The sequence below is a fragment of the Coregonus lavaretus genome, assembly GCF_964263955.1.
Source record: "Coregonus lavaretus genome assembly, chromosome: 6".
Lineage (NCBI taxonomy): Eukaryota > Metazoa > Chordata > Actinopteri > Salmoniformes > Salmonidae > Coregonus > Coregonus lavaretus.
Genome location: NC_139993.1, coordinates 492376 through 518662, shown reverse-complemented (window position 1 = coordinate 518662; position 26287 = coordinate 492376). Strand labels below are relative to the sequence as shown.

Genomic DNA, 26287 nt, shown 5'->3' with positions numbered 1-26287 from the left:
CAAAGCGCAGCGTGTTGAGCGAACATCGTAGACTTTATTATAAAGAAACCACGATCAAAACAACAAACCAAATATGACGAAAGTGAAGTTCAATACTGATAAAGACTAACAGCATCAAGGAAACAAAAACCCACAAAACCAAGGTGAAACCACACAGTATAAATATGGCTCCCAATCAGAGATAACGAGCCTACAGCTGACACTCGTTACCTCCGATTGGGAGTCATATGACTAAATCAACATCAAAACCAAACATAGAAATGAAACAACTAGATCCCACATAGAACTACACCCAAATGAAAATGACAACCCTGGCTCACTACTAAGAGTCCCGGAGCCAGAACGTCACACATATGGTCTCACAAGGGGTCTGAGGATCTCATCTCGGTACCTAATGGCAGTCAGGCTACCTCTGGCGAGCACATGGAGGGCTGTGCGGCCCCCCAAAGAAATGCCACCCCACACCATGACTGACCCACCGCCAAACCGGTCATGCTAGAGGATGTTGCAGGCAGCAGAACGTTCTCCACGGCGTCTCCAGACTTTGTCACGTCTGTCACGTGCTCAGTGTGAACCTGCTTTCATCTGTGAAGAGCACAGGGCGCCAGTGGGGAATTTGCCAATCTTGGTGTTCTCTGGCAAACGCCAAACGTCCTGCACGGTGTTGGGCTGTGAGCACAACCCACACCTGTGGACGTCGGGCCCTCATACCATCCTCATGGAGTCTGTTTCTGACTGTTTGAGCAGACACATGCACATTTGTGGCCTGCTGGAGGTCATTTTGCAGGGCTCTGGCAGTGCTCCTCCTGCTCCTCCTTGCACAAAGGCGGAGGTAGCAGTCCTGCTGCTGGTTTGTTGCCCTCCTACGGCCTCCTCCACGTCTCCTGATGTAATGGCCTGTCTCCTGGTAGCGCCTCCATGCTCTGGACACTACGCTGACAGACACAGCAAACGTTCTTGCCACAGCTCGCATTGATGTGCCATCCTGGATGAGCTGCACTACCTGAGCCACTTGTGTGGGTTGTAGACTCCGTCTCATGCTACCACTAGAGTGAAAGCACCGCCAGCATTCAAAAGTGACCAAAATATCAGCCAGGAAGCATAGAAACTGAGAAGTGGTCTGTGGTCACCACCTGCAAAGCAGTCTTTTATTGGGGGTGTCTTGCTAATTGCCTATAATTTCCACCTGTTGTCTATTCCATTTGCACAACAGCATGTGAAATGTATTGTCAATCAGTGTTGCTTCCTAAGTGGACAGTTTGATTTCACAGAAGTGTGATTGACTTGAAGTTACGTTGTGTTATTTAAGTGTTCCCTTTATTTTTTTGAGCAGTGTATTTGTATATATAGACATATTGATTTGTGTCTCCGTGGTGGCACGATGAAGATATTAAAACCCCTCCATGAATGTTATGAATGCACATGCAGTTGTTAACGTGACAACCATCTTGCCATGGAACTCCAATGAGACTTCCTAACACATAGGGAATGAACTAACAGCAACAGTGTTATACCACAACCCAAAATGAGCCCTGTCAACTTCAGTCACCCATTACCATTAGTCAACCGGTAGAGTAATTCAACTTACCTCATTACACCAAAGGCAACAAAATGGCACGAGGTCATAATTAGTAAAAAAAAAAAAAAGAATGATAAAAAGCTTATGGAAATGAGATTGGATTTGAACAAGTGCCACTACTCCTCAGGACATATGGTAGATTTTCTCTGAGAGCGGATAGGTGGAGACCGCATAATGATGAGACACTTAGTTTCACTACTGTTCCCGATTTATAGGCTCCTGGGCAAGTTACGATCATTATGGGAATATGTGGGGGAGTGGATGGGGGGTATGACTAGAGCTAATGGGGGAGGCAGATGGGAAATTACATCAATGTTTTTTCTGGTGAACGCAGCACTTTTTAACTATATATCTTTGATCCTCCCTCCGCACTATTTGAATGGCATTTTGTGCAATGAAGATGCCCTTTAATTTCACACTCCAATTAGTACATTACTAATGTTGTCCTAAAGAGCCAATCTCTGGGCCACATTAAACAAACAGGTTCTAAGCTTCGAGGACATCGAAGGTTCCCCAAGTCCAAATAAAACTGGCACTGAATGTATGTCTAAGTGGTATATATGTGGGAAAGGAACTGCAGTGGAAAGTGCTTGAAAATGCTAATGAAAAAACATTATCCGGGTGTTTGATAGTTTTTGGTTGTTAATGTCAAGGCCAAGGTAGATAATTACTCCCAGGTGTGTATCATAACACTACAACTGTAATTGAAGCTCTGGAAAAGTAATATCAACAATGTAGATTACACCTTTGCAGGTATAATTTGGCTTGCTGTCAAAATCTACAGTACATGAGTCAGAATGGCACAGGTTTAATCTGATTGGAAGTTTTAGCTAAGACAATGTATAGTCTCCTGTTTCGACAAAGTATAGTCCAACTCCAGTATAGACCAACTCCAGTATAGACCAACTCCAGTATAGACCAACTCCAGTATAGTCCAACCCCAGTATAGTCCAACTCCAGTATAGTCCAACCCCAGTATAGACCAACTCCAGTTTAGTCCAACTCCAGTATAGTCCAACTCCAGTATAGACCAACTCCAGCATAGTCCAACTCCAGTATAGTCCAACTCCAGTATAGACCAACTCCAGTATAGTCCAACTCCTGTATAGACCAACCCCAGTATAGTCCAACTCCAGTATAGTCCAACTCCAGTGTAGACCAACTCCAGCATAGTCCAACTCCAATATAGTCCAACTCCAGTATAGACCAACTCCAGTATAGTCCAACTCCAGTATAGACCAACTCCATTATAGTCCAACTCCAGTATAGTCCAACTACAGTATAGACCAACTCCAGTATAAACCAACTCCAGCATAGTCCAACTCCAATATAGTCCAACTCCAGTATAGACCAACTCCAGTATAGTCCAACTCCAGTATAAACCAACTCCATTATAGTCCAACTCCAGTATAGTCCAACTACAGTATAGACCAACTCCAGTATAAACCAACTCCATTATAGTCCAACTCCAGTATAATCCAACTCCAGTATAGTCCAACTCCACTATAGACCAACTCCAGTAAAGTCCACCTCCAGTATAATCCAACTCCAGTATAGACCAACACAAAAAATAGTCCAACTCAAGTATAGACCAACTCCAGTATAGACCAACTCCAGTCCAGATCGACATTCCACTGAAAGAGGAAGCTGCTTTGATAATCTCCTATTTCAAATAGATGATGAGGAAACCAATACTGCTGGCTGGCATCTTCAAAAGATCATAAACACTAATATTTAAAAAATGGCCGCCCCTTTCACTATCGCTCTCCCTCAGAGCGAGACTTTATCAAACTGATGAACAAGAAAAAAATGCAGAGTGGGTTATGTTAGTGACATATGAAAGTGGAGCCGGCCACAGAACAAGGCTTTTGGACTGTAGTTAAGAGGCGAGGTTCAGGGCGAGGCAGAATCCATCACATCGACCGTTTTGTCTTCCCCACAGAAAAAGATAAATGTCAGCCTTGTCTATGATCGAGATACTGAGATACACACTCTGACGTCTAGCTGTGACGGAGGAGAAGAGGGGGATTCAAAAGGCAGGGACAGGGAAAAACAAGAGAGGGAGTGGGAGAAGTGAAATAAAGTGTCAGATCACCATCAGTGCAAGCTCAGAGAAGGGACATATGCAAACCGTGAAAAGTGTGTTTTCTCCCTCAATGTAAGTGTAATATGGGCCAATATTTTTGATTGAAAATAAGTGATTTTGACCCAGTGTCAAAGAGATCTCAGATAATTGGGGGTTTGGAGTGTAAACTGAGAGAACGAAGTGAGAATGTTCTGGAGGCCCTGTTTCAGAACAGATAAACTGACAAAACTGATCAACTGATATCAGCTCATCCACTGCAAGCAACAAATAACAGCAGAAGTAAAATAAAGAACACCTCTAACTGAAAGAAATGGTTTGTTTAATACGAATTCAATCATCCTTGAATCAACGTCAATCTTCCTTTTTCCCCAGTCTTTAATTCATCAATTCACCTTCACTCCCTGTCACACACACACACACACACACAAACACAAACAAACACACACACACACACACACACACACACACACACACACACACACACACATACACATACACACATACAGTCCTTCTTTCCACACACACACACACCTCCCCTACACACACACCGTACCCCCCCCCCCCCCCCCCACACACACACACACACACATAAAGGATATGACGCCACTGAAATATCAAAGCCTTCAGGTGAGCTGATAGGAATTCTAAATACACCCTGTGGACGTGTGGTATTCACCAAGGGCAAGAAGGGCTACTCATAAGACATAACCCAATACCCAATAACCCAGTACCTGTGTGAAGGTAGCCTGCCTTAGCCTTGCAACTGAGGCTTGGAATGTAATAAAGAAGCTGCCCATCCTAAAAACACAAAAGGATGTCAAACTCACTTACAGTCAGGTACAAAACTTTTGGCACCTTTGATAAATATGAGCAAAAAAGACTGTATAAAATAATTGTTTTACTGAGCTATATTGTATGCAAAAAAGAAAAGGGAAATTATATGGTGTGCATGGCCAAAGAGCTCTATTTTCATGTCATCTGACCATAGCACAGGTTCCAATTCAGGTGCCAATGCCATTTAGCAATCTCTAGGCATTTACATTTGTTGGATGACATGAAAATAAAGCTCTTTGGCCACGCCAGTAGTGGGTTTGGTGTTGAAAGAAAGATGCATATGGAGAAAAGAACCCCATACCTACTGAAAAATATGGTGGTGGATCTTTGATGTTCTGGGGATATTTTGCTTCCACTGGTCCTGGGGCTCTTGTTAAGGACAATGACATCATGAACTTTACCAAGTACCAGGACATTTGAGCCAAAAACATGGTTGACTCTGCCTGGAGGCTGATAGGCCTGGAGGCTCCCAGATAGACAATAACCCCAAGCACACATGAAAATCCATAAAGAAATGGTTAATTGACCACAAAATCAACATTTTGCAATAGCCATCTCAGTCTCCAGACTTGAACCCCATTGTGGTTTTAATTGAAGAGGCAGTCCATCAACTGGGGCTTTAAACTCAATATAAAGAGGCTTTATCCTCATCATGAAGACCCACCCTCCACAACACCTTCTCCAGCTTTATCCTCAACATGAAGACCCCCCTCCACAACACTTTCTCCAGCTTTATCCTCAACATGAAGACCCCCCTCCACAACACCTTCTCCAGGTTTATCCTCAACATGAAGACCCCCCTCCACAACACCTTCTCCAGATTTATCCTCACCAGGAAGACCCCCCTCCACAACACCTTCTCCAGCTTTATCCTCAACATGAAGAACCCCCTCCACAACACCTTCTCCAGCTTTATCCTCACCAGGAAGACCCCCCTCCACAACACCTTCTCCAGCATTATCCTCACCAGGAAGACCCCCCTCCACAACACCTTCTCCAGCTTTATCCTCACCAGGAAGACCCCCCTCCACAACACCTTCTCCAGCTTTATCCTCAACATGAAGAACCCCCTCCACAACACCTTCTCCAGTTTTATCCTCAACATGAAGACCACCCTCCACAACACCTTCTCCAGCTTTATCCTCAACATGAAGACCCCCCTCCACAACACCTTCTACAGCTTTATCCTCACCAGGAAGGCCCCCCTCCACAACACCTTCTCCAGCTTTATCCTCACCAGGAATACGCCCTCCACAACACCATTTAGTTATAGTCTATTGTATTCTAATCTATTGGGCTCTGAGTCATCCTTCCTCCACTTGACTAATGACACTAATCCTGCCATCTGTAACAGGCAACTAACCTAATGCAGACAAGGGGCCAATCAAATCCCCGTACGCACTGTAGGGCAAGTGAGTTAGAGACTGGAGAAGTCACAAATAAACCTGAGATACACTGACACTTTATTCTAGCGGCGCTGCGCTGTCTGGCAATACTGATTGTTTCCCCCAGTGGCAGGAATTGCAAATAACCACAAATCAAATCAAATCAAATTGTATTTGTCACCTGCACCGCATACAACAGGTGTACAACCTTACAGTGAAATACTTACTTACAAGCCCGTAACCAACAATTCCGTTTTAAGAAAAATAAGTGTTAAGTAAAAAATTGATAAGTACAGGAGACTGACAGGAACACATTTGGGAAAAACAAAGTTATGTCAACCACCTGGGGTTCTCCTCTTGACATAGCCAACATTAATTGATTTGAACACCAGAAACCTGAATAAGGATATAATTAAACACAGAGAACACTTTTATTAAAAGACTGGTGCTAAGGGAGCGAAGGTTGAACTTAACCAGGCTAGATAGTGATAGGCTTCATGATAGACTGGCAATAGATACATGGACATAAACTGGATATTTTTTCACAATCAATGTTCATTGTCTGTCTGTGCTAATGTCATTTTATCTACACTATCAGCTTTTTCTGAGGTGAATTGTCTGCTCTCATAAACACTTCTAACTACGTAATGAAACCAAAACCCCATATCCCCAAGTGACCACAGTAACTGCAATGTGTACTGAATAGTTGAACTCAACAGTCCCACCAAGTTAACGTTTTGATGAACATAACCTTTACACAATCCATTAGGGACCCAAGGCCTTGTCTCGCAGGTCCGACGAGGTGTGTGAGCCGAGATGCAATATGTTAAGAATGGAATACAACTCGAGTCGAGGGGACTTTTTAAAAGGTTCGTCTTCACTTCTCCCTTGAGACATCCACCACTAGCTTCCCAACCCCCCGAACACAATATATCTCAGACTATAAATGCATTCAGAAAAATATCATCTTTGCTTTCAGGGAGGGTGTTACATGAATAACTGAACTGCACAAAACAACTCGGGCCTGACGTTGTCTAGCATAACAGCTCTTGTCAAAAGATTTATAAGACAAGCAGCTCCAATACTGAAGTCAATTAGGAAACTTGAACAGTTGAAAAGTCCCAGAGGAACACAGAAGAACAAGAAGAAAAAAAGGTATCTATTATGTTGCATTGTTTCCATACATTCCACCCTCATACTTTTTTGAGATGTGTCACAGACGCTCTAATTGCATCGCCCTTAGTCAGAGAGAGAGGAACAGCTACATCAACAGTAATCATGTCTTTACACTGCCTACACGTTCTGAGATAATAGTCAAGAGAGGTCACCCAGAGCTCTAGAACTCGAAATAGAACAGTTTACTCCAGACATTGAGTAAAGAGATAGAGATTGACCTGCATTGAGTAGAATAGTAAAGTGATCTGACAAAGCTTGAGACCCAGCTGTTTGAATATAGAAAAACTCAATATGTGATCAGTACAGAACAGACTGTTTTAAAGTTGCACTTGTATGGACTCCCAATGAAAAATACTACATTATCTAATTGACTAATCACCATCGGATTCCACGTTGCGTCAATGCTTAAGGAATCGTTTCATCAGAACTGTACATATGTCTTCTGAGAGTGTTGCATGTCCACAAAGGTATGTCTTCTTGCAGTGTTCCATGTCCACAAAGGTATGTCTTCTGAGAGTGTCCCATGTCTACAAAGGTATGTCGTCTGAGAGTGTTCAATGTCTACAAAGGTATGTCTTCTGAGAGTGTTCCATGTGTACAAAGGTATGGCTCCTGAGAGTGTTCCATGTCTACAAAGGTATGTCTTCTGAGAGTGTTGCATGTCCACAAAGGTATGTCTTCTTGCAGTGTTCCATGTCCACAAAGGTATGTCTTCTGAGAGTGTCCCATGTCTACAAAGGTATGTCTTCTGAGAGTGTTCCATGTGTACAAAGGTATGGCTCCTGAGAGTGTTCCATGTCTACAAAGGTATGTCTTCTGAGAGTGTTCCATGTCTACAAAGGTATGTCTTCTGAGAGTGTTCCATGTCTACAAAGGTATGTCTTCTAAGAGTGTCCCATGTCTACAAAGGTATGTCTCCTGAGAGTGTCCCATGTCTACAAAGGTATGTATTCTGAGAGTGTTCAATGTCTACAAAGGTATGTCTTCTGAGAGTGTTCCATGTCCACAAAGGTATGTCGTCTGAGAGTGTTCCATGTCCACAAAGGCCTATCCTTTTAATGCAAACAAAATATCACCATCATCTATAGTGTGCATTAAACAGCCCAAAAGCTTCTGTTACAAACTCATATAGTCCGCATTCTCTAACGAAGGCCATCACAGACCGAAAGCTTAGCGAATTACAACTGTAAAATTGCATCGGATCAAAGTGACTGTGTGGAGACTCTTTTTTCATTAGGACCTTCTATAGTGACAACCTCTGAATCGGCACAAATTTCATTGTAATGACTGATATTGGGGTTAGTTAGCAACCCAAGGTGTCAGTCTTCTCCCTCCTCCAACTTAAGCAGACTCCCCTGTTGTGATAGCCATCACTCATTGACCATGTTTAAAAAATATAAAACATCAACAGCTTGGAGCTTTATCCGACTGTGTATCACAGTTTGAAATCCAAAACATACTGTATCAAACAACCAACTGTGGTGAAAAAACGACATGGAGCTCACCTTCTGGTCGTGGCTGTAGGCTAGGGCCCAATCCTCCTGTGTTGGGTGGAACAGAAGGCTTAGGATGTAGAAGCTGAGGCGGTATTTCTGATAGCTCGCTCCTTCATCCGAGCTGATGAGCACACTACTCTCAAACTCAGGGTCTGTCAGCACCATTATCTGTAAGAGAGGGAGAGGGGGTGGGATGGAGAGAGAGAGAGAAGGAGGTGGGGGTGAGAGAGTGAGGAGATGGAGAGGGATAGAGAAAGAAAGAAAGAGAGGGAAGTTATGAGTAGAGAGTGATGAGAGAGCGTGAGGAGAGCGAGAGAGAGAGAGAGAGAGAGAGAGAAAGAGAGAGAGAGAGAGAGTGAGAGAGAGAGAGAGAGAGAGAGAGAGAGAGAGAGAGAGAGATGGAGATAAATAGGAGTTAGAAAGAAAGAGAGAGAAGGGGTTAGCCATGTCAGCACTCCAGGTCTAGTTTTTGGCATGCATCAAGCTGCTACTAGCACTTACACCTTCACTTTTTTTTGGACTTCATTTTACAAATGTGCCTCTCGCCTCTGTTGCCATGGTTTTTTGGCCTCTTCCAGTGCACTCACAGGTCTGCACTTTGGTGCACTTTGGCTTCCAGTCACCCCTCTACAAATACATCCCCTTTAATGAGATAGAGGTGGTTCAGAATACCCCCGTGGACCTATAAGTCAACAATGAGGGACCACAACAGAACTATAACAAAAAGTTGCCATTTTAAAGAATAGGAAACGTTTTCTAGAATCCAAACTTGTGCTATAGTGTTTTGTACCACAGCTGCATAGCAAGGGACACCTCGATAACTTTGCGTTTACCACGCGTGACTACATGTGTAGACAATGCAATTTGTTTTGAATGATATCTACTGTAAATCTGTGATAAGAAAGAAGAAATATTTGTGCAATTAAGAATCATGTCTTTGTGGAATGCTCTATTTTACCACAGTGGGAGGAATCCTAATTCCATGCTAGGAATGATACTGTCTCTACTTTCATTTTGTTATGAATTCAATGAAAATGTAAATGTATTGCTGCACATTTGTTAGAAATGAGCCTATCGAGAAAGCAATAACAGAGCAAGATCTGTAAAACTAAAATCATAATAGGAACACAAATGTACGTATTAAGTACAATTATGTACATTACAGTACATGTTCATACTATAAAACCAAAGATACTGTGAAAGTACACAACGTTAATACAACTTAATTAAGAAAAAGCCCTATGTTTGGAAGCTTGTATGATATATAATATCAAACACCACATTGTAACAAAATCTGACCTTATTGGTGTACTATCTATATCTTGGTATAATATGAGGGGAAGTAAAGCAGACATTTTCATTACAGTTCATTACTCTCAAAACACAGAAATATCCCTAAAAAGCATTTCCACTATATAGAACCAGGGCCTTTTTTCTCAAAGTAATCCATAGATATCTGGATTAATAAGACATACATAGTTCAAATATGCTTTCTCAGAAAAAGGAGAAGGGAAAGGCGTGACTTGGATAGTGCCACAGCCAGAACGGCTGTGTTTTCTTTCCCTGCAACAGATTTGAATTGGAAAAAACAGCAGTGCATTTGTCACTGACAAATATACCACCCTCTTTCCCCAGCTTTAACTAGAAATCATCCCCACCCCTCTTTCCCCAGCTTTAACTAGGAATCCTCCCTGGTGGTGATTTAGATCAATTGTTTTTCATTAAGAGCCAATAAACAGACTGTGGATTCTGTGCCAGTTTTTCTCTCCTTTTTTTTCTCCCTTCTATTCTTTGTTGTTGGCCTGACCTTCCAATTGTGCCATTCATTACCCTCACTGAGGGACGAGGGACGGTGAAGGGCCCCCTCTATTTCTCCCAGTGTCTTAGGGCCTTGTCACATGTAATTTATAGCTTCTAAGGTCATGTCTAATCTTTTTCCATAATATTGTATTAAGCGTCAGCATTTATTATGAGTGGAAATGGCATTTTACCTTGCATTTTTTATTCATCTGTCAGGCCCTTTCTCTCTGTCTCACCACTTAGAGGGGAAAGTACAAATGCTAGACGTCCTTGAAGGGTCTGGGTGGATCGGTGTTTCTTCACCATTGAACAGGGAGACAGTGTACATTTCTCAGATCTCTAATAATAATTTAGGAGAAACCTTTTCAACCAGGCTTCCTTTATATTTACTCTAAAACACATATTAAGACATATCTTTATTGAGGGCTTGTTGTATAGCTGTGGGTATAGCTGAACTCTGTATATAACCTATATATCACTCCTGGTAACTGGTAGCGGGAGCCGGAGGAGGTTGTCGGGTAAGCTTGGCTTTATACATAGTTTGGGCTTTGTCGAGTAAGGCTTAAACTATGTATTTAGATTGTAGTTAGGTATTGTAGGTAGTTATCGTGAGTTGTTGTATGTAATTATTGTAGGTTAGTATTGTATTCGTCTGAGCCCGGTGAAGCACGAAGCTAGCTGGCTAACCCACTACCTAGCGGGTAGCTACTGGCAACTATTAGCAACGGTATAGTTGTTTCACGCCTGAGAGTGCCTGTAATTACGCCAGCTGGCTGCCTACAATAATTACATACAATATTTGCCTACCATTCAGCTGTTTTCTAACCTCATTGTCTGAACCGTTAACGTTAGGTAGTAAGTGGCTACTGTGCTTGAAATTTAGCTAGCTTGTTGCTACCTGGATAGCAACTAGTAAACAATAGCTGGAACGACCTGGCGAACAGACGCGAACTGGCTGAGTCAATTCAGTGGCTAGCTTTGCACTTGGCTAGCTAACAGTAGCTGCTAGGGGTAAGTCATAACCTACATTTGTGTTTAATTTTTACATATTGGTAGCTAGAGTCGTTCAAGGAATTCGGGACATGGGTGACTAGTTAACGTTAGTTTTGCTCTCTCTGTGTGTTCGTGCCGTGAAAGGAGGGGTTTCTTCTTTGTCTGAAAGCAATGGCTAGCTAGTATGCTAACTATTCTAGCTAACTAACTGGCTGAATAAGTTGACGACGGACTCGCTCAAGCTGTCGGGACTAACCCACAACGTTAGACATGGACACGAACGATCTGCTTGGCGTGTTGACACACTGGTGGTTTGTTGTGGCCGAGTATTGGTGCTAAACCGTGTTGTTGGAGTCCGGCATGCTAGCTGGCTGTGGCGTCTTATGACTAGGTGCCCTGGACGATTTTCACGGAAGAATACTGTACCTAGTTAGCTAGCTGAATAAACTAAGTTAGTCTATTCCTAGAAAACATTGAACCGCTGTAGTTTACAAAAATTATAGTTTCTGAAGTGGAAGTTGGGAGAGTTATATTTGGGTGTTGTGGTGAGGGAGGCCCCGCTCTCTGCTTTCCCAGATGTTTAGTTCATTTCATTCCGATCTCCTTTGCATTATTGTAGCCATTTTCTGCAGCCTGTCAACTATGCCTCTGTCTATCCCTGTTCTCTCCTCTCCGCACAGGCTATACAAACGCCTCACACCGCGTGGCTGCTGCCTCTCTAACCTGGTGGTCCCTGCACGCACCACCCACGTGTAGTTCCAGGTCTCAGGCAGCGTCTGGAACTGCCGTTCTGCTGCCAACAAGGCAGAGTTCATCTCAGCCTACGCTACCCTCCAGTCCCTCGACTTCTTGGCGCTGACGGAAACATGGATTACCACTGAAAACACTGCTACTCCTACTGCTCTCTCCTCGTCTGACCATGTGTTCTCGCATACACCGAGAACATCTGGTCAGCGGGGTGGTGGCACAGGAATCCTCATCTCTCCCAAATGGACATTCTCTATTTTTCCCCTGACCCATCTGTCTATCTCCTCATTTGAATTCCATGCTGTCACAGTCACTAGCCCATTTAAGCTTAATATCCTTGTCATCTATCGCCCTCCAGGTTCCCTTGGAGAGTTCATCAACGTCTACCTTTGACTCATTTCTCTCTGCCTCCTTCTTTCCACTCCTCTCCTCTTTTGACCTCACCCTCTCACCATCCCCCCCTACTCACAAGGCAGGCAATACGCTTGACCTCATCTTTACTAGATGCTGTTCTTCTACTAATCTCACTGCAACTCCCCTCCATGTCTCCGACCACTACTTTGTATCCTTTTCTCTCTCGCTCTATTCCAACACTACTCACTCTGCCCCTACTCAGATGGTAATGCGCCGTCGCAACCTTCGCTCTCTCTCTCCCGCTACTCTCTCCTCTTCCATCCTATCATCTCTTCCCTCTGCTCATTCCTTCTCCCTCCAATCTCCTGATTCTGCCTCCTCAACCCTCCTCTCCTCCCTTTCTGCATCCTTTGACTCTCTATGTCCCCTATCCTCCCGGCCGGCTCGGTCCTCCCCTCCAGCTCCGTGGCTTGATGACCAACAACCTGCCCGCTTGACCCTATCCCCTCCTCTCTTCTGCAGACCATCTCCGGTGACCTTCTCCCTTACCTCACCTCGCTGATCAACTCATCCTTGACCGCTGGCTATGTCCCTTCCGTCTTCAAGAGAGCGAGTGTTGCACCCCTTCTCAAAAAACCAACACTCGATCCCTCTGATGTCAACAACTACAGACCAGTATCCCTTCTTTCTTTTCTCTCCAAAACTATTGAGCGTGCCGTCTTTAGCCAACTCTCTTGCTTTCTCTCTCAGAATGGCCTTCTTGATCCAAACCAGTCAGGTTTCAAGACTGGTCATTCAACTGAGACTGCTCTTCTCTGTTTCACGGAGGCTCTCCGCACTGCTAAAGCTAACTCTCTCTCCTCTGCTCTTGTCCTTCTAGACCTGTCTGCTGCCTTTGATACTGTGAACCATCAGATCCTCCTCTCCACCCTCTCCGAGCTGGGCATCTCCGGCGCGGCTCACTCTTGGATTACGTCCTACCTGACCGGTCGCTCCTACCAAGTGGCGTGGCGACAAGCTGTCTCCGCACCACGTGCTCTCACCACTGGTGTCCCCCAGGGCTCAGTTCTAGGCCCTCTCCTATTCTCGCTATACACCAAGTCACTTGGCTCTGTCATATCCTCACATGGCCTCTCCTATCAATGCTACGCAGACGACACACAACTAATCTTCTCCTTTCCCCTTTCTGATAACCAGGTGGCGAATCGCATCTCTTCATGTCTGGCAGACATATCAGTATGGATGACGGATCACCACCTAAAGCTGAACCTTGGCAAGACGGAGCAGCTCTTCCTCCCTGGGAAGGACTGCCCGTTCCATGATCTCGCCATCACGGTTGACAACTCCGTTGTGTCCTCCTCCCAGAGTGCGAAGAGCCTTGGCGTGACCCTGGACAACAACCTGTCGTTCTCCGCTAACATCAAGGCGGTGACCCGATCCTGTAGGTTCATGCTCTACAACATTCGGAGAGTACGACCCTGCCTTACACAGGAAGCGGCACAGGTCCTAATCCAGGCACTTGTCATCTCCCGTCTGGATTACTGCAACTCGCTGTTGGCTGGGCTCCCTGCCTGTGCCATTAAACCCCTACAACTCATCCAGATTGCCGCAGCCCGTCTGGTGTTCAACCTTCCCAAGTTCTCTCCCGTCACCCCGCTCCTCCGCACACTCCACTGGCTTCCAGTTGAAGCTTGCATCTGCTACAAGACCATGGTGCTTGCCTACGGAGCTGTGAGGGGAACGGCACCTCCGTACCTTCAGGCTCTGATCAGTCCCTACACCCAAACGAGGGCATTGCATTCATCCACCTCTGGCCTGCTGGCTCCCCTACCTCTGCTGAAGCACAGTTCCCGCTCAGCCCAGTCAAAACTGTTCGCTGCTCTGGCACCCCAATGGTGGAACAAGCTCCCTCACGACGCCAGGACAGCGGAGTCACTCACCTCCTTCCGGAGACATTTGAAACCCCACCTCTTTAAGGAACACCTGGGATAGGATAAAGTAATCCTTCTAAATCCCTTACCCCACCCCACCCCCCCCCCCCCCAAAAAAAGGGGTTATCCCACTGGCTATAAGGTGAATGCACCAATTTGTAAGTCGCTCTGGATAAGAGAGTCTGCTAAATGACGTAAATGTAAATGTAAATGTATCACTGTTGTGTTTATTGGAAGGTGTAATATACACTTTATATGTTGAGAATAAAATGAATTGGAAATGTATTAACTGCCAAAGATTATTCATCTTTAACCAACCTGATTTATTTTCCTGCACAGTAAATATTATTTGACATGTGACATATTCAAGATTAAACCCTATTCAAACATTATTCCTCTTACGAAATGTAGAAAAATGTATTGGACAAATACCATAACTGGACTAAAAGCCTTCTCATAACCCATCTCTCAGTAGATGTAAACAATTTCCTTTCTGAGATTGTTTATGTGGATCATATGGATATGGGCATGTCCATCTGTTCCTGAATCAGTTTTAACAGGCACTAAGTTCCACTAGGGGAGCTTACGTAATAGCTCACATCATCGTCAATAACTTTCACATCATCAAATATACTATCGCCAGGTAATTAAGATTTCACTCCACATCCACTTGCCAATTCCTCACCAATGCGTCTCCCAGCAACAAAGAGGAGAGAGGTTGATAACAAAGGTTAGATCAATACAGGTTGGAGGGATAACCTCTGCACATTATCTGCTGATGTTCAGCTAGTCGGTGGGAGTCCAGCGACCGAGCTAATCGTCATGCGACGAGTGCGATAGTCATTGCTGTGTTGTCTGAGGGGCTTCAGCCTGCTGTTGGACGGTGCTTGAGCCTTCTGATGACCACAGACAAAGGGAGGAGAGGAGGAGAGGATGCCTCACAGCAGATTAATCATGTCAAACACAGATCAATTGCGGCCTATCTGTGAGTGAGCACTCTATAGGGAAGGTATAAATAGGCTCATTTCCGGTGAATATCAATCTAGCTACAACCATAGAAATAGAATATCTATTAATTCTATGTCTATGTCTATTAATTATATTTACAGTGGGGGAAAAAAGTATTTAGTCAGCCAACAATTGTGCAAGTTCTCCCACTTAAAAAGATGAGAGAGGCCTGTAATTTTCATCATAGGTACATGTCAACTATGACAGACAAAATGAGGAAAAGAAATCCAGAAAATCAACTTGTAGGATTTTTTATGAATTTATTTGCAAATTATGGTGGAAAATAAGTATTTGGTCAATAACAAAAGTTTCTCAATACTTTGTTATATACCCTTTTTTGGCAATGACACAGGTCAAACGTTTTCTGTAAGTCTTCACAAGGTTTTCACACACTGTTGCTGGTATTTTGGCCCATTCCTCCATGCAGATCTCCTCTAGAGCAGTGATATGGTCCTCTGTAGCTCAGCTGGTAGAGCACGGCGCTTGTAACGCTAAGGTAGTGGGTTCGATCCCCGGGACCACCCATACACAAAAAAAAATGTATGCATGCATGACTGTAAGTCGCTTTGGATAAAAGTGTCTGCTAAATGGCATATTATTATTATTATTATGTTTTGGGGCTGTCGCTGGGCAACACAGACTTTCAACTCCCTCCAAAGATTTTCTATGGGGTTGAGATCTGGAGACTGGCTAGGCCACTCCAGGACCTTGAAATGCTTCTTACGAAGCCACTCCTTCGTTGCCCGGGCGGTGTGTTTGGGATCATTGTCATGCTGAAAGACCCAGCCACGTTTCATCTTCAATGCCCTTGCTGATGGAAGGAGGTTTTCACTCAAAATCTCATGATAAATGGCCCCATTCATTATTTCCTTTACATGGATCAGTCGTCCTGGTCCCTTTGCAGAAAAACAGCCCCAAAGCATGATGTTTCCACCCCCATGCTTCACAGTAGGTATGGTGTTCTTTGGATGAAACTCAGCATTCTTTGTCCTCCAAACACGACGAGTTGAGTTTTTACCAAAAAGTTCTATTTTGGTTTCATCTGACCATATGACATTATCCCAATCCTCTTCTGGATCATCCAAATGCACTCTAGCAAACTTCAGACGGGCCTGGACATGTACTGGCTTAAGCAGGGGGACACGTCTGGCACTGCAGGATTTGAGGCCCTGGCGGCGTAGTGTGTTACTGATGGTAGGCTTTGTTACTTTGGTCCCAGCTCTCTGCAGGTCATTCACTAGGTCCCCCCGTGTGGTTCTGGGATTTTTGCTCACCGTTCTTGTGATCATTTTGACCCCACGGGGTGAGATCTTGCGTGGAGCCCCAGATCGAGGGAGATTATCAGGGGTCTTGTTTGTCTTCCATTTCCTAATAATTGCTCCCACAGTTGATTTCTTCAAACCAAGCTGCTTACCTATTGCAGATTCAGTCTTCCCAGCCTGGTGCAGGTCTACAATTTTGTTTCTGGTGTCCTTAGACAGCTCTTTGGTCTTGGCCATAGTGGAGTTTGGAGTGTGACTGTTTGAGGTTGTGGACAGGTGTCGTTTATACTAATAACAAGTTCAAACAGGTGCCATTAATGCAGGTAACGTGTGGAGGACAGAGGAGCCTCTTAAAGAAGAAGTTACAGGTCTGTGAGAGCCAGAAATCTTAGTTGTTTGTAGGTGACCAAATACTTATTTTACACCATAATTTGCAAATAAATTCATTAAAAATCCTACAATGTCATTTTCTGGAGAAAACATTTCTCAATTTGTCTGTCATAGTTGACGTGTACCTATGATAAAAATTACAGGCCTCTCTCATCTTTTTAAGTGGGAGAACTTGCACAATTGGTGGCTGACTAAATACTTTTTCCCCCACTGTATATGTCTATACGCAGTGGTTGTGAGTCAAACTGTGCAGAAGACCTCGGAAAAATGCTGAACATGCATAAGGGTGTCTTCTTTAAAAGCTTGAAGATTAATGTCAGCACCATCATTCAAATCTATTATCTTCTCTTAGAAAGGTCAAGCCTCTGGCTTTTTTCCTTTAGACAACATGTGAGAATATAGTCGGTGACATTAACAGAATCTTGTTGTGTGGAAACCAATCGATTGTCATGCTATATTTACGTGGGAGAAAAAATCACCCTTGAGTCATTAAATACACAAACATATTGTCATAGTGATTTATGGGTCATTACTCCCTCATCTCAACAGATACAGAGACAAGCCTCTTCGTGTTTTTCCCGTGCTATACATGCAGATTTTATGCTTGGCCACTCAAATGGAATGAGGAAAAAACATCCCAGCTTATCCAGTAGAGAGCTGAGCTCATCCATCGATAATAAGATAAGAGATAAGGTGAGGAGGATTGTGGATCGGTGGAAGCCAGAGGTCAATAGTGGTTGTCTACAAAACGTGGCCCTAACGAGGGCGTCCGGACATCATAGGATCTTGTGCCTAGCTTCTACTACAACATAATTCCCTAACTGGGGTGAAGCAAACTGCAACATCCTCAGTCTATCACCATAAAAGGGAGATGATTGGCCCTTGCAGCAAATCTGTTGCCTGTCCATGTATCTCGTGTGTCTTTGGCTTGGTTAGCCTATATCCCTGTACCTGGGAAATGTGCTGGATGGGCATACTCTACCTTCAACTCTAGGGTCTATCGCTAAGTCCGGCCGGCCAGTGGGAAAATAGTCACAGGGTCAGACCAAGGTATTACTGAGTCCAAGGCTGACGCGGGTTAAGTCCATCACCTCGGTATCCCACAAACCCTCTCTTTCCATGGAGGGATTTTCAGGGTCAGCGCTAGTGATCTATGGACTGATTTGACTCTCTTCGGGAGGCCCAGAAAGCCAGCTGGGGCCCTTTTCCCTTCACATTCCCACAGAGAAAAGTTTAATCATGGATGGTTTGCTAGTGAGGAACCTTAGCATGACACTTAAAAAGGTTCAGGAGAGACTGAGACACCTGTGTTATAATCTCTGTGTGTTCGTGCCGTGAAAGGAGGGGTTTCTTCTTTGTCTGAAAGCAATGGCTAGCTAGTATGCTAACTATTCTAGCTAACTAACTGGCTGAATAAGTTGACGACGGACTCGCTCAAGCTGTTGGGACTAACCCACAACGTTAGACACGGACACGAACGATCTGCTTGGCGTGTTGACACACTGGTGGTTTGTTGTGGCCGAGTATTGGTGCTAAACCGTGTTGTTGGAGTCCGGCATGCTAGCTGGCTGTGGCGTCTTATGACTAGGTACCCTGGACGATTTTCACGGAAGAATACTGTACCAAGTTAGCTAGATGAATAAACTAAGTTAGTCTATTCCTAGAAAACATTGACCCGCTGTAGTTTACAACAATTATAGTTTCTGAGCTGGAAGTTGGGAGAGTTATATTTGGGTGTTGTGGTGAGGGAGGCCCCGCTCTCTCCTTTCCCAGATGTTTAGTTCATTTCATTCCGATCTCCTTTGCATTATTGTAGCCATTTTCTGCAGCCTGTCAACTATGCCTCTGTCTATCCCTGTACTCTCCTCTCCGCACAGGCTATACAAACGCCTCACACCGCGTGGCTGCTGCCTCTCTAACCTGGTGGTCCCTGCACGCACCACCCACGTGGAGTTCCAGGACTCAGGCAGCCTCTGGAACTGCCGTTCTGCTGCCAACAAGGCAGAGTTCATCTCAGCCTACGCTACCCTCCAGTCCCTCGACTTCTTGGCGCTGATGGAAACATGGATTACCACTGAAAACACTGCTATTCCTACTGCTCTCTCCTCGTCTGACCATGTGTTCTCGCATACCCCGAGAGCATCTGGTCAGCGGGGTGGTGGCACATGAATCCTCATCTCTCCCAAGTGGACATTCTCTATTTTTCCCCTCATCTCCTCATTTGAATTCCATGCTGTCACAGTCACTAGCCCATTTAAGCGTATTATCCTTGTCATTTATCGCCCTCCAGCTTCCCTTGGAAAGTTCATCAATGAGCTTGACGCCTTGATAAGTTCCTTTCCTGAGGATGGCTCACCCCTTACAGTTCTGGGGGACTTCAACCTCCCTACGTCTACCTTTGACTCATTTCTCTCTGCCTCCTTCTTTCCACTCCTCTCCTCTTTTGACCTCACCCTCTCACCGTCCCCCCCTACTCACAAGGCAGGCAATACGCTTGACCTCATCTTTACTAGATGCTGTTCTTCTACTAATCTCACTGCAACTCTCCTCCATGTCTCCGACCACTACTTTGTATCCTTTTCTCTCTCGCTCTCCTCCAACACTACTCACTCTGCCCCTACTCAGATGGTAATGCGCCGTTGCAACCTTCGCAATTTCTCTCTCCCGCTACTCTCTCCTCTTCCATCCTATCTTCTCTTCCCTCTGCTCAATCCTTCTCCCTCCAATCTCCTGATTCTGTCTCCTCAACCCTCCTCTCCTCCCTTTCTGCATCCTTTGACTCTCTATGTCCCCTATCCTCCCGGCCGGCTCGGTCCGCCCCTCCAGCTCCGTGGCTTGATGACTCATTGCGAGCTCACAGAACAGGGCTCCGGGCAGCCGAGCGGAAATGGAGGAAAACTAGACTCCCTGCGGACCTGGCATCTTTTCACTCCCTCCTCTCTACATTTTCTTCATCTGTTTCTGCTGCTAAGGCCACTTTCTACCACTCTAAATTCCAAGCATATGCCTCTAACCCTAGGAAGCTCTTTGCCACCTTCTCCTCCCTGCTGAATCCTCCTCCCCCCCCTCCTCCCTCTCTGTAGATGACTTCGTCAACCATTTTGAAAAGAAGGTTGACGACATCCGATCCTCGTTTGTTAAGTCAAATGACACTGCTGGTCCTGCTCACACTGCCCTACCCTATGCTTTGACTTCTTTCTCCCCTCTCTCTCCAGATAAAATCTTGCGACTTGTGACGGCCGGCCGCCCAACAACCTGTCCACTTGACCCTATCCCCTCCTCTCTTCTCCAGACCATCTCCGGTGACCTTCTCCCTTACCTCACCTCGCTGATCAACTCATCCTTGACCGCTGGCTATGTCCCTTCCGTCTTCAAGAGAGCGAGAGTTGCACCCCTTCTCAAAAAACCAACACTCGATCCCTCTGATGTCAACAACTACAGACCAGTATCCCTTCTTTCTTTTCTCTCCAAAACTATTGAGCGTGCCGTCTTTAGCCAACTCTCTTGCTATCTCTCTCAGAATGACCTTCTTGATCCAAACCAGTCAGGTTTCAAGACTGGTCATTCAACTGAGACTGCTCTTCTCTGTGTCACGGAGGCTCTCCACACTGCTAAAGCTAACTCTCTCTCCTCTGCTCTTGTCCTTCTAGACCTGTCTGCTGCCTTTGATACTGTGAACCATCAGATCCTCCTCTCCACCCTCTCCGAGCTGGGTATCTCCGGTGCGGTTCACTCTTGGAATGCGTCCTACCTGACCGGTCGCTCCTACCAAGTGGCGTGGCGAGAAGCTGTCTCCGCACCACGTGCTCTCACCACTGGTGTCCCCCAGGGCTCAGTTCTAGGCCCACCCATCAGTATGGATGACGGATCACACCTCAAGCTGAACCTTGGCAAGACGGAGCTGCTCTTCCTCCCGGGGAAGGACTGCCCGTTCCATGATCTCGCCATCACGGTTGACAACTCCGTTGTGTCCTCCTCCCAGAGTGCGAAGAGCCTTGGCGTCACACTGGACAACACCCTGTCGTTCTCCGCTAACATCAAGGCGGTGACCCGATCCTGTAGGTTCATGCTCTACAACATTCGGAGAGTACGACCCTGCCTTACACAGGAAGTGGCACAGGTCCTAATCCAGGCACTTGTCATCTCCCGTCTGGATTACTGCAACTCGCTGTTGGCTGGGCTCCCTGCCTGTGCCATTAAACCCCTACAACTCATCCAGAATGCCGCAGCCCGTCTGGTGTTCAACCTTCCCAAGTTCTTTTACGTCACCCCGCTCCTCTGCACACTCCACTGGCTTCCAGTTGAAGCTTGCATCTGCTACAAGACCATGGTGCTTGCCTACGGAGCTTTGAGGGGAATGGCACCTCCATACCTTCAGGCTCTGATCAGTCCCTACACCCAAACGAGGGCATTGCATTCATCCACCTCTGGCCTGCTGGCTCCCCTACCTCTGCGGAAGCACAGTTCCCGCTCAGCCCAGTCAAAACTGTTCGCTGCTCTGGCACCCCAATGGTGGAACAAGCTCCCTCACGACGCCAGGACAGCGGAGTCACTCACCACCTTCCGGAGACATTTGAAACCCCACCTCTATAAGGAATACCTGGGATAGGATAAAGTAATGCTTCTACCCCCCCCCCACAAAAACAAAACAAAAAAACATTGTAAAGTGGTTATCCCACTGGCTATAAGGTGAATGCACCAATTTGTAAGTCGCTCTGGATAAGAGCGTCTGCTAAATGACGTAAATGTAAATGTAAAAAATAAGGTGGAATAGATGGTCTACTTCCCAAAGTAAAAAGAAACTTAGCTCAGAGAAGACATACCTACTTTTTAAAATTAGTTTTGCTTCAGCATTTATATACAAACCAACAAGAATGAATACGTTTTGGCTTTCTAACAGGTCTTTCTGGTCTCTGTGTTGTGTCATGGTAAATGTTCTGAAGCTATAACTAAGTTTTGCTTGGTAACAGTCTTGAACTGTCTTTCTAAGTCCAGGCAAGCTGCCAGCATAAGACAATGTAAGCTAAATAAGGTCATTAAATTTTGGCCATCTCACGAATTACAAAGACATTTAAACGCTTGAAATAAAATATTTATTCAAACCATATTTATTTTATTTTATAGGTAGTCTACCGTCTAACCTTCACTTTGAGTTAACATTTGATTTGATCAGAAATAACAAATAGCGACAGCAGAGAATGGACAATGAACAATTCAGTTCCAGTTAACTCAACTAAATGTAATTAAATCCTTCTAAGTCTTAGACATTATTGTGTTATTGAAAATCATTCTTTTGAAGTTTGTCTTACCTTTCTCTTGTTGGATGGACAGACATACAGGTAACTCAGCACCGTCTTAGATCCCACTTTGTCATTCATCCTCTCATAGGTGGATCCATAGTCTGTTGATCTGTAAAGGGAAAAAATGTGTTTAGACTGAGAGAAATACAGACAAACACACGTACAGACTTATAAACAGCGGTTATGTACCAACACCTGTTTTCAACCACAACCACATCTTAAGGTAGGTTTGTGACCTAATTCAATGGTCTTGGCTTTGAACCATGTGAAATAGCCCTGTTATTGTGCATCTTAGAGTACTTGGCTATCTCACCTTTGTAACTACAGGAATCTAGAGTGCTCCTATAACATCCTATAACATGCAAACTAAATATACAACCATGTTGCACAGGGCAAAAACCATTCCTGTTTTATAACCCCCGCGGACCATTCTTGATACACCTGGGAAACTGTTGAGCGTGAAAAACCCAGCAGTGTTGCAGTTCTTGACACAAACCGGTGCGTCTGGCTCCTACTGCCATACATTTTACATTTACGTCAGTTAGCAGACACTCTTATCCAGAGCGACTTACACATTTGTGCATTCAACTTATGATAGCCAGTGGGACAACCACCAAGTTTTATTTTTATTATTTTTTATTATTATTATTATTTATTTTTTTACGGGGGGGTGGGGGAGGGGGGGTAGAATGATTACTTTTATACTATTCCAGGTATTCTATAAAGAGGTAGGGTTTCAAGTGTCTCCGGAAGGAGGTCAGTGACTCCGCTGTCCTGGCGTCGTGCGGGAGCTTGTTCCACCATTGGGGTGCCAGAGCAGCGGATAGTTTTGACTGGGTTGAGCGGGAACTGTGCTTCTGTAGAGGTAGGGGGGCTAGCAGGCCAGAGGTGGATGAACGTAGTGCCCTCGTTTGGGTGTAGGGTCTGATCAGAGCCTGAAGGTAAGGAGGTGCCGTTCCCCTCACAGCTCCGTAGGCAAGCACCATGGTTTTGTAGTAGATGCGAGCTTCAACTGGAAGCCAGTGGAGTGTGCGGAGGAGCGGGGTGACATGAGAGAACTTGGGAAGGTTGAACACAAGACGGGCTGCAGCGTTCTGGATAAGTTGTAGGGGTTTAATGGCACACGCAGGGAACCCTGCCAACAGCGAGTTGCAGTAATCCAGATGGGATATGTGGGTCAATATCACCATAAGGTGCCTTTGAGACTTCCCCATTTCCCCCCCAAAAAGCTGAGATTTTCCATTGAACTTCATATTCATTGTATTAAGTATATGTTATGCTGTTAGAAATGCATATTGGTCAAGCTCCCACACTTTTTATAAATTAACTGCAAGCAGACAATTTACATGCAAACAGCAAAATATGTCCACCCTGTCATGGACAATTTCAAAGCAGAATAAATACATTGTAATTACATAGTGATTATAAAACGTACATTTTCAGAAAACTATTTAGTCACTTTCTCAACAATATATTTTAGTTTATGGGAAAAGTATTTGTATAATAATGAAATTATGGCAAACTATTTGTTTCTCTATAAAATCTGCGAGAGTTGCACTTTCTTTTCTAAATAAAATCTAACAAAAAAGATATCTGGTCAAACTTTCAAACAATACTATTTGGCCCTCATTTGTTTATAAAGGAATCACACAAAAGATTTTGCTAACTTGTGAAAATAATTTGTTTATTTTCATAGAACATGAAAATAACAGGGTGGACAGTGACATGACAGGGTGGACCCTGGGCATGACAGGGTGGACACGTTGTGAAATGTCATTGAATGGCCTCATAAATGCAAGGAACAATGCAAGAAAATGATGTAAAAAATGCCTTTTCCCATGTAGGGGGAAATTACAAGTTGAACAGACTGTTTTTGATCCACTCTACCTGCATGCAGCCACTGAATAAAGATGCCCAAAATGAGACATTAATGTGGCCTTCTAGCGTTAAACTCTGTACATCATTCTGCACAGTGAAAGTCAAACATTCAACTGTAGAACAAGAAGAAAAATGTTTTTTAAGGGGAGAACAGTTGATTTGAAAACACAGAATATTACAGAAAGATCACTTGGACGCATCTCCAAACAGTCTCTCCCTTTCTGCAGAGACATGGCTCAGTTCTGCAGTTGCTGTTCCACATACTTCCATGCAGACACTTCAATCTGTACAGAGCGCTTGTTCAGAGCCTGTGGTTCTGGTATTAGGCAAAGTACCTGCCAGTCATGGTACCAACAGATGTCGTCCCGAAGACTTGGCCATTTGAACTTGTTTATGCCATGGCGTTGCATACACTTAACTTTCACACTGTGCCCTTCTGCATCCATGATGATACCTGGGTATGCTTCATTGTCATAATTAACGACGCACCACTCTCCAATGTGCTTTACCTCAATCATTTCTGGTCTCCTAGGATTATCTGGTGTCTTTCCACATGCTGGGGACTTGTCAGATGAAACAGGAACATTAGCTAGAGTGACCTCTTGAAGGTTAAAGCAGGGGCAGTCCAAAACACCTTCCTCCCTTTTACACAGACATGAAATGTCTCTGTATTTCATTTGGCCGGGTGTCAGACTGATAGCTTGGTGGATTCTCATAGTGCCTTTTATGGCAGCTATTGCAGGTACCTCAGGCTTTGATTCAATATCCCTCTCTGGGATGAAGAACAGCTCGACAGATGTGTCCAGGCTTTTCAGCTTGTTATACAAGCTCTGGGCATCAGGAATGTCTCCTCCATGGGCTACAATCCGGTCTGCTGACCTCTTGAGGGCCCCACCCACACCGTCTGGTGCCCCCTTCCCATGATTAGCCTCAAATAAATTCCACGTTATTTCTTTGAAGCCATACTTGTAGGGTTCCGTTGAGAGGTAGAATAAATTTCCCTTTTGTCGATACTGCGTTGCAGGCCCATCGCTGAAAAAATGAAGTGTGCTGACTTGAGGGTGTCGTTCTCTCACTACCTTCAGAACTGGATCAAGGTGGGCCCAGATGGCCACAGGGTCGTGTCTTCTGGAGGGTGATATGGAGCAGAAGGTGTGTGGCGCTTGTTCACCAGTGGTGTAGAGCACTCCAGTGTGCAGACTGGCCTGCTTGTGTGAGCCTCCAAAATGCACAGATTGTATTTCTTCGCTGTACTTACATGAGTAATTTTCGCTAAAATCTATATGCAAGAGGGACTCATTGTGCTTCAGACTCCTCCTGAGCTCCCTGTAGGCATCAAACTGCCATTTAATGTTGAAGACATGGCTCCTAAAATGGAGAAGCCTCTCCTGGAAATCTGTGTTAAGCTCATGCTCTGTTGTTGTTATCTCCCTTTTCACTGTTATTGTTGACACCTTCTCATCCTTCTTGATCTTCTCTGTCATCCACTGAGATAAACAAATGTTCTCTTCCCCAGGGGTTTTCAGCATCGGGTGACAAGTTAGGAGGCATTCACTGCACTCACCATAAGCACAGACCTTGGCTTTCGGGTCACACATGGTTGCTTCAGACATTTCCTCAATATTTCTTGAGGACAGTAACCCTTGGCTCTGCAAGGCATTGGCATCATGCTGATTTTCAGGAGTTTCAGCAGGGGAGTTGGGTGGTGTCTCTGACTGTAGCAAAGCACTGGCCCTGTTTCTGGCTCTGGCTTGACTTTTTGCCTCTCTCCATTTCTTTCTTTTTGCCCTCTTCTCTCTCTCACTGAGCTCATTGACACCCTTCTTCTTTCCAGTCTCTCTGTCTTTTTTCATTTGACCCTTTCTTTCTCAAGGTACTTTCTTCTTCTGTCTGGGTCAGCATCACAACGTTCCCGATATCTCCTTGCTATCTCAGCTCTTTTTGATCTCATTCCTTGAAAAAGACGATTCAAAATGTTCCCTTACACACTTTAATTGGCAGTCCCGGTAAACTAGGCTTGCATTATCAAACTAGGTTTGCTGATACCGATATCGCCAAAAGAATTGTC

General features: G+C 44.8%; 1 protein-coding gene across 1 annotated transcript in view; it reads right to left on the bottom strand.

The window, feature by feature from the left end:
• Window positions 1–26287, bottom strand: part of LOC311131112 (VPS10 domain-containing receptor SorCS3-like) — a gene marked incomplete at both ends in the record, with an annotated part of 216181 nt that overhangs the window by 83124 nt on the left and 106770 nt on the right. Inside the window, 2 exons of the mRNA XM_084163923.1 lie at window positions 8566–8724; window positions 22351–22450. Of these exons, the coding sequence (XP_084020049.1) occupies window positions 8566–8724; window positions 22351–22450 (259 nt within the window). The remainder of the gene's footprint in view (window positions 1–8565; window positions 8725–22350; window positions 22451–26287) is intronic.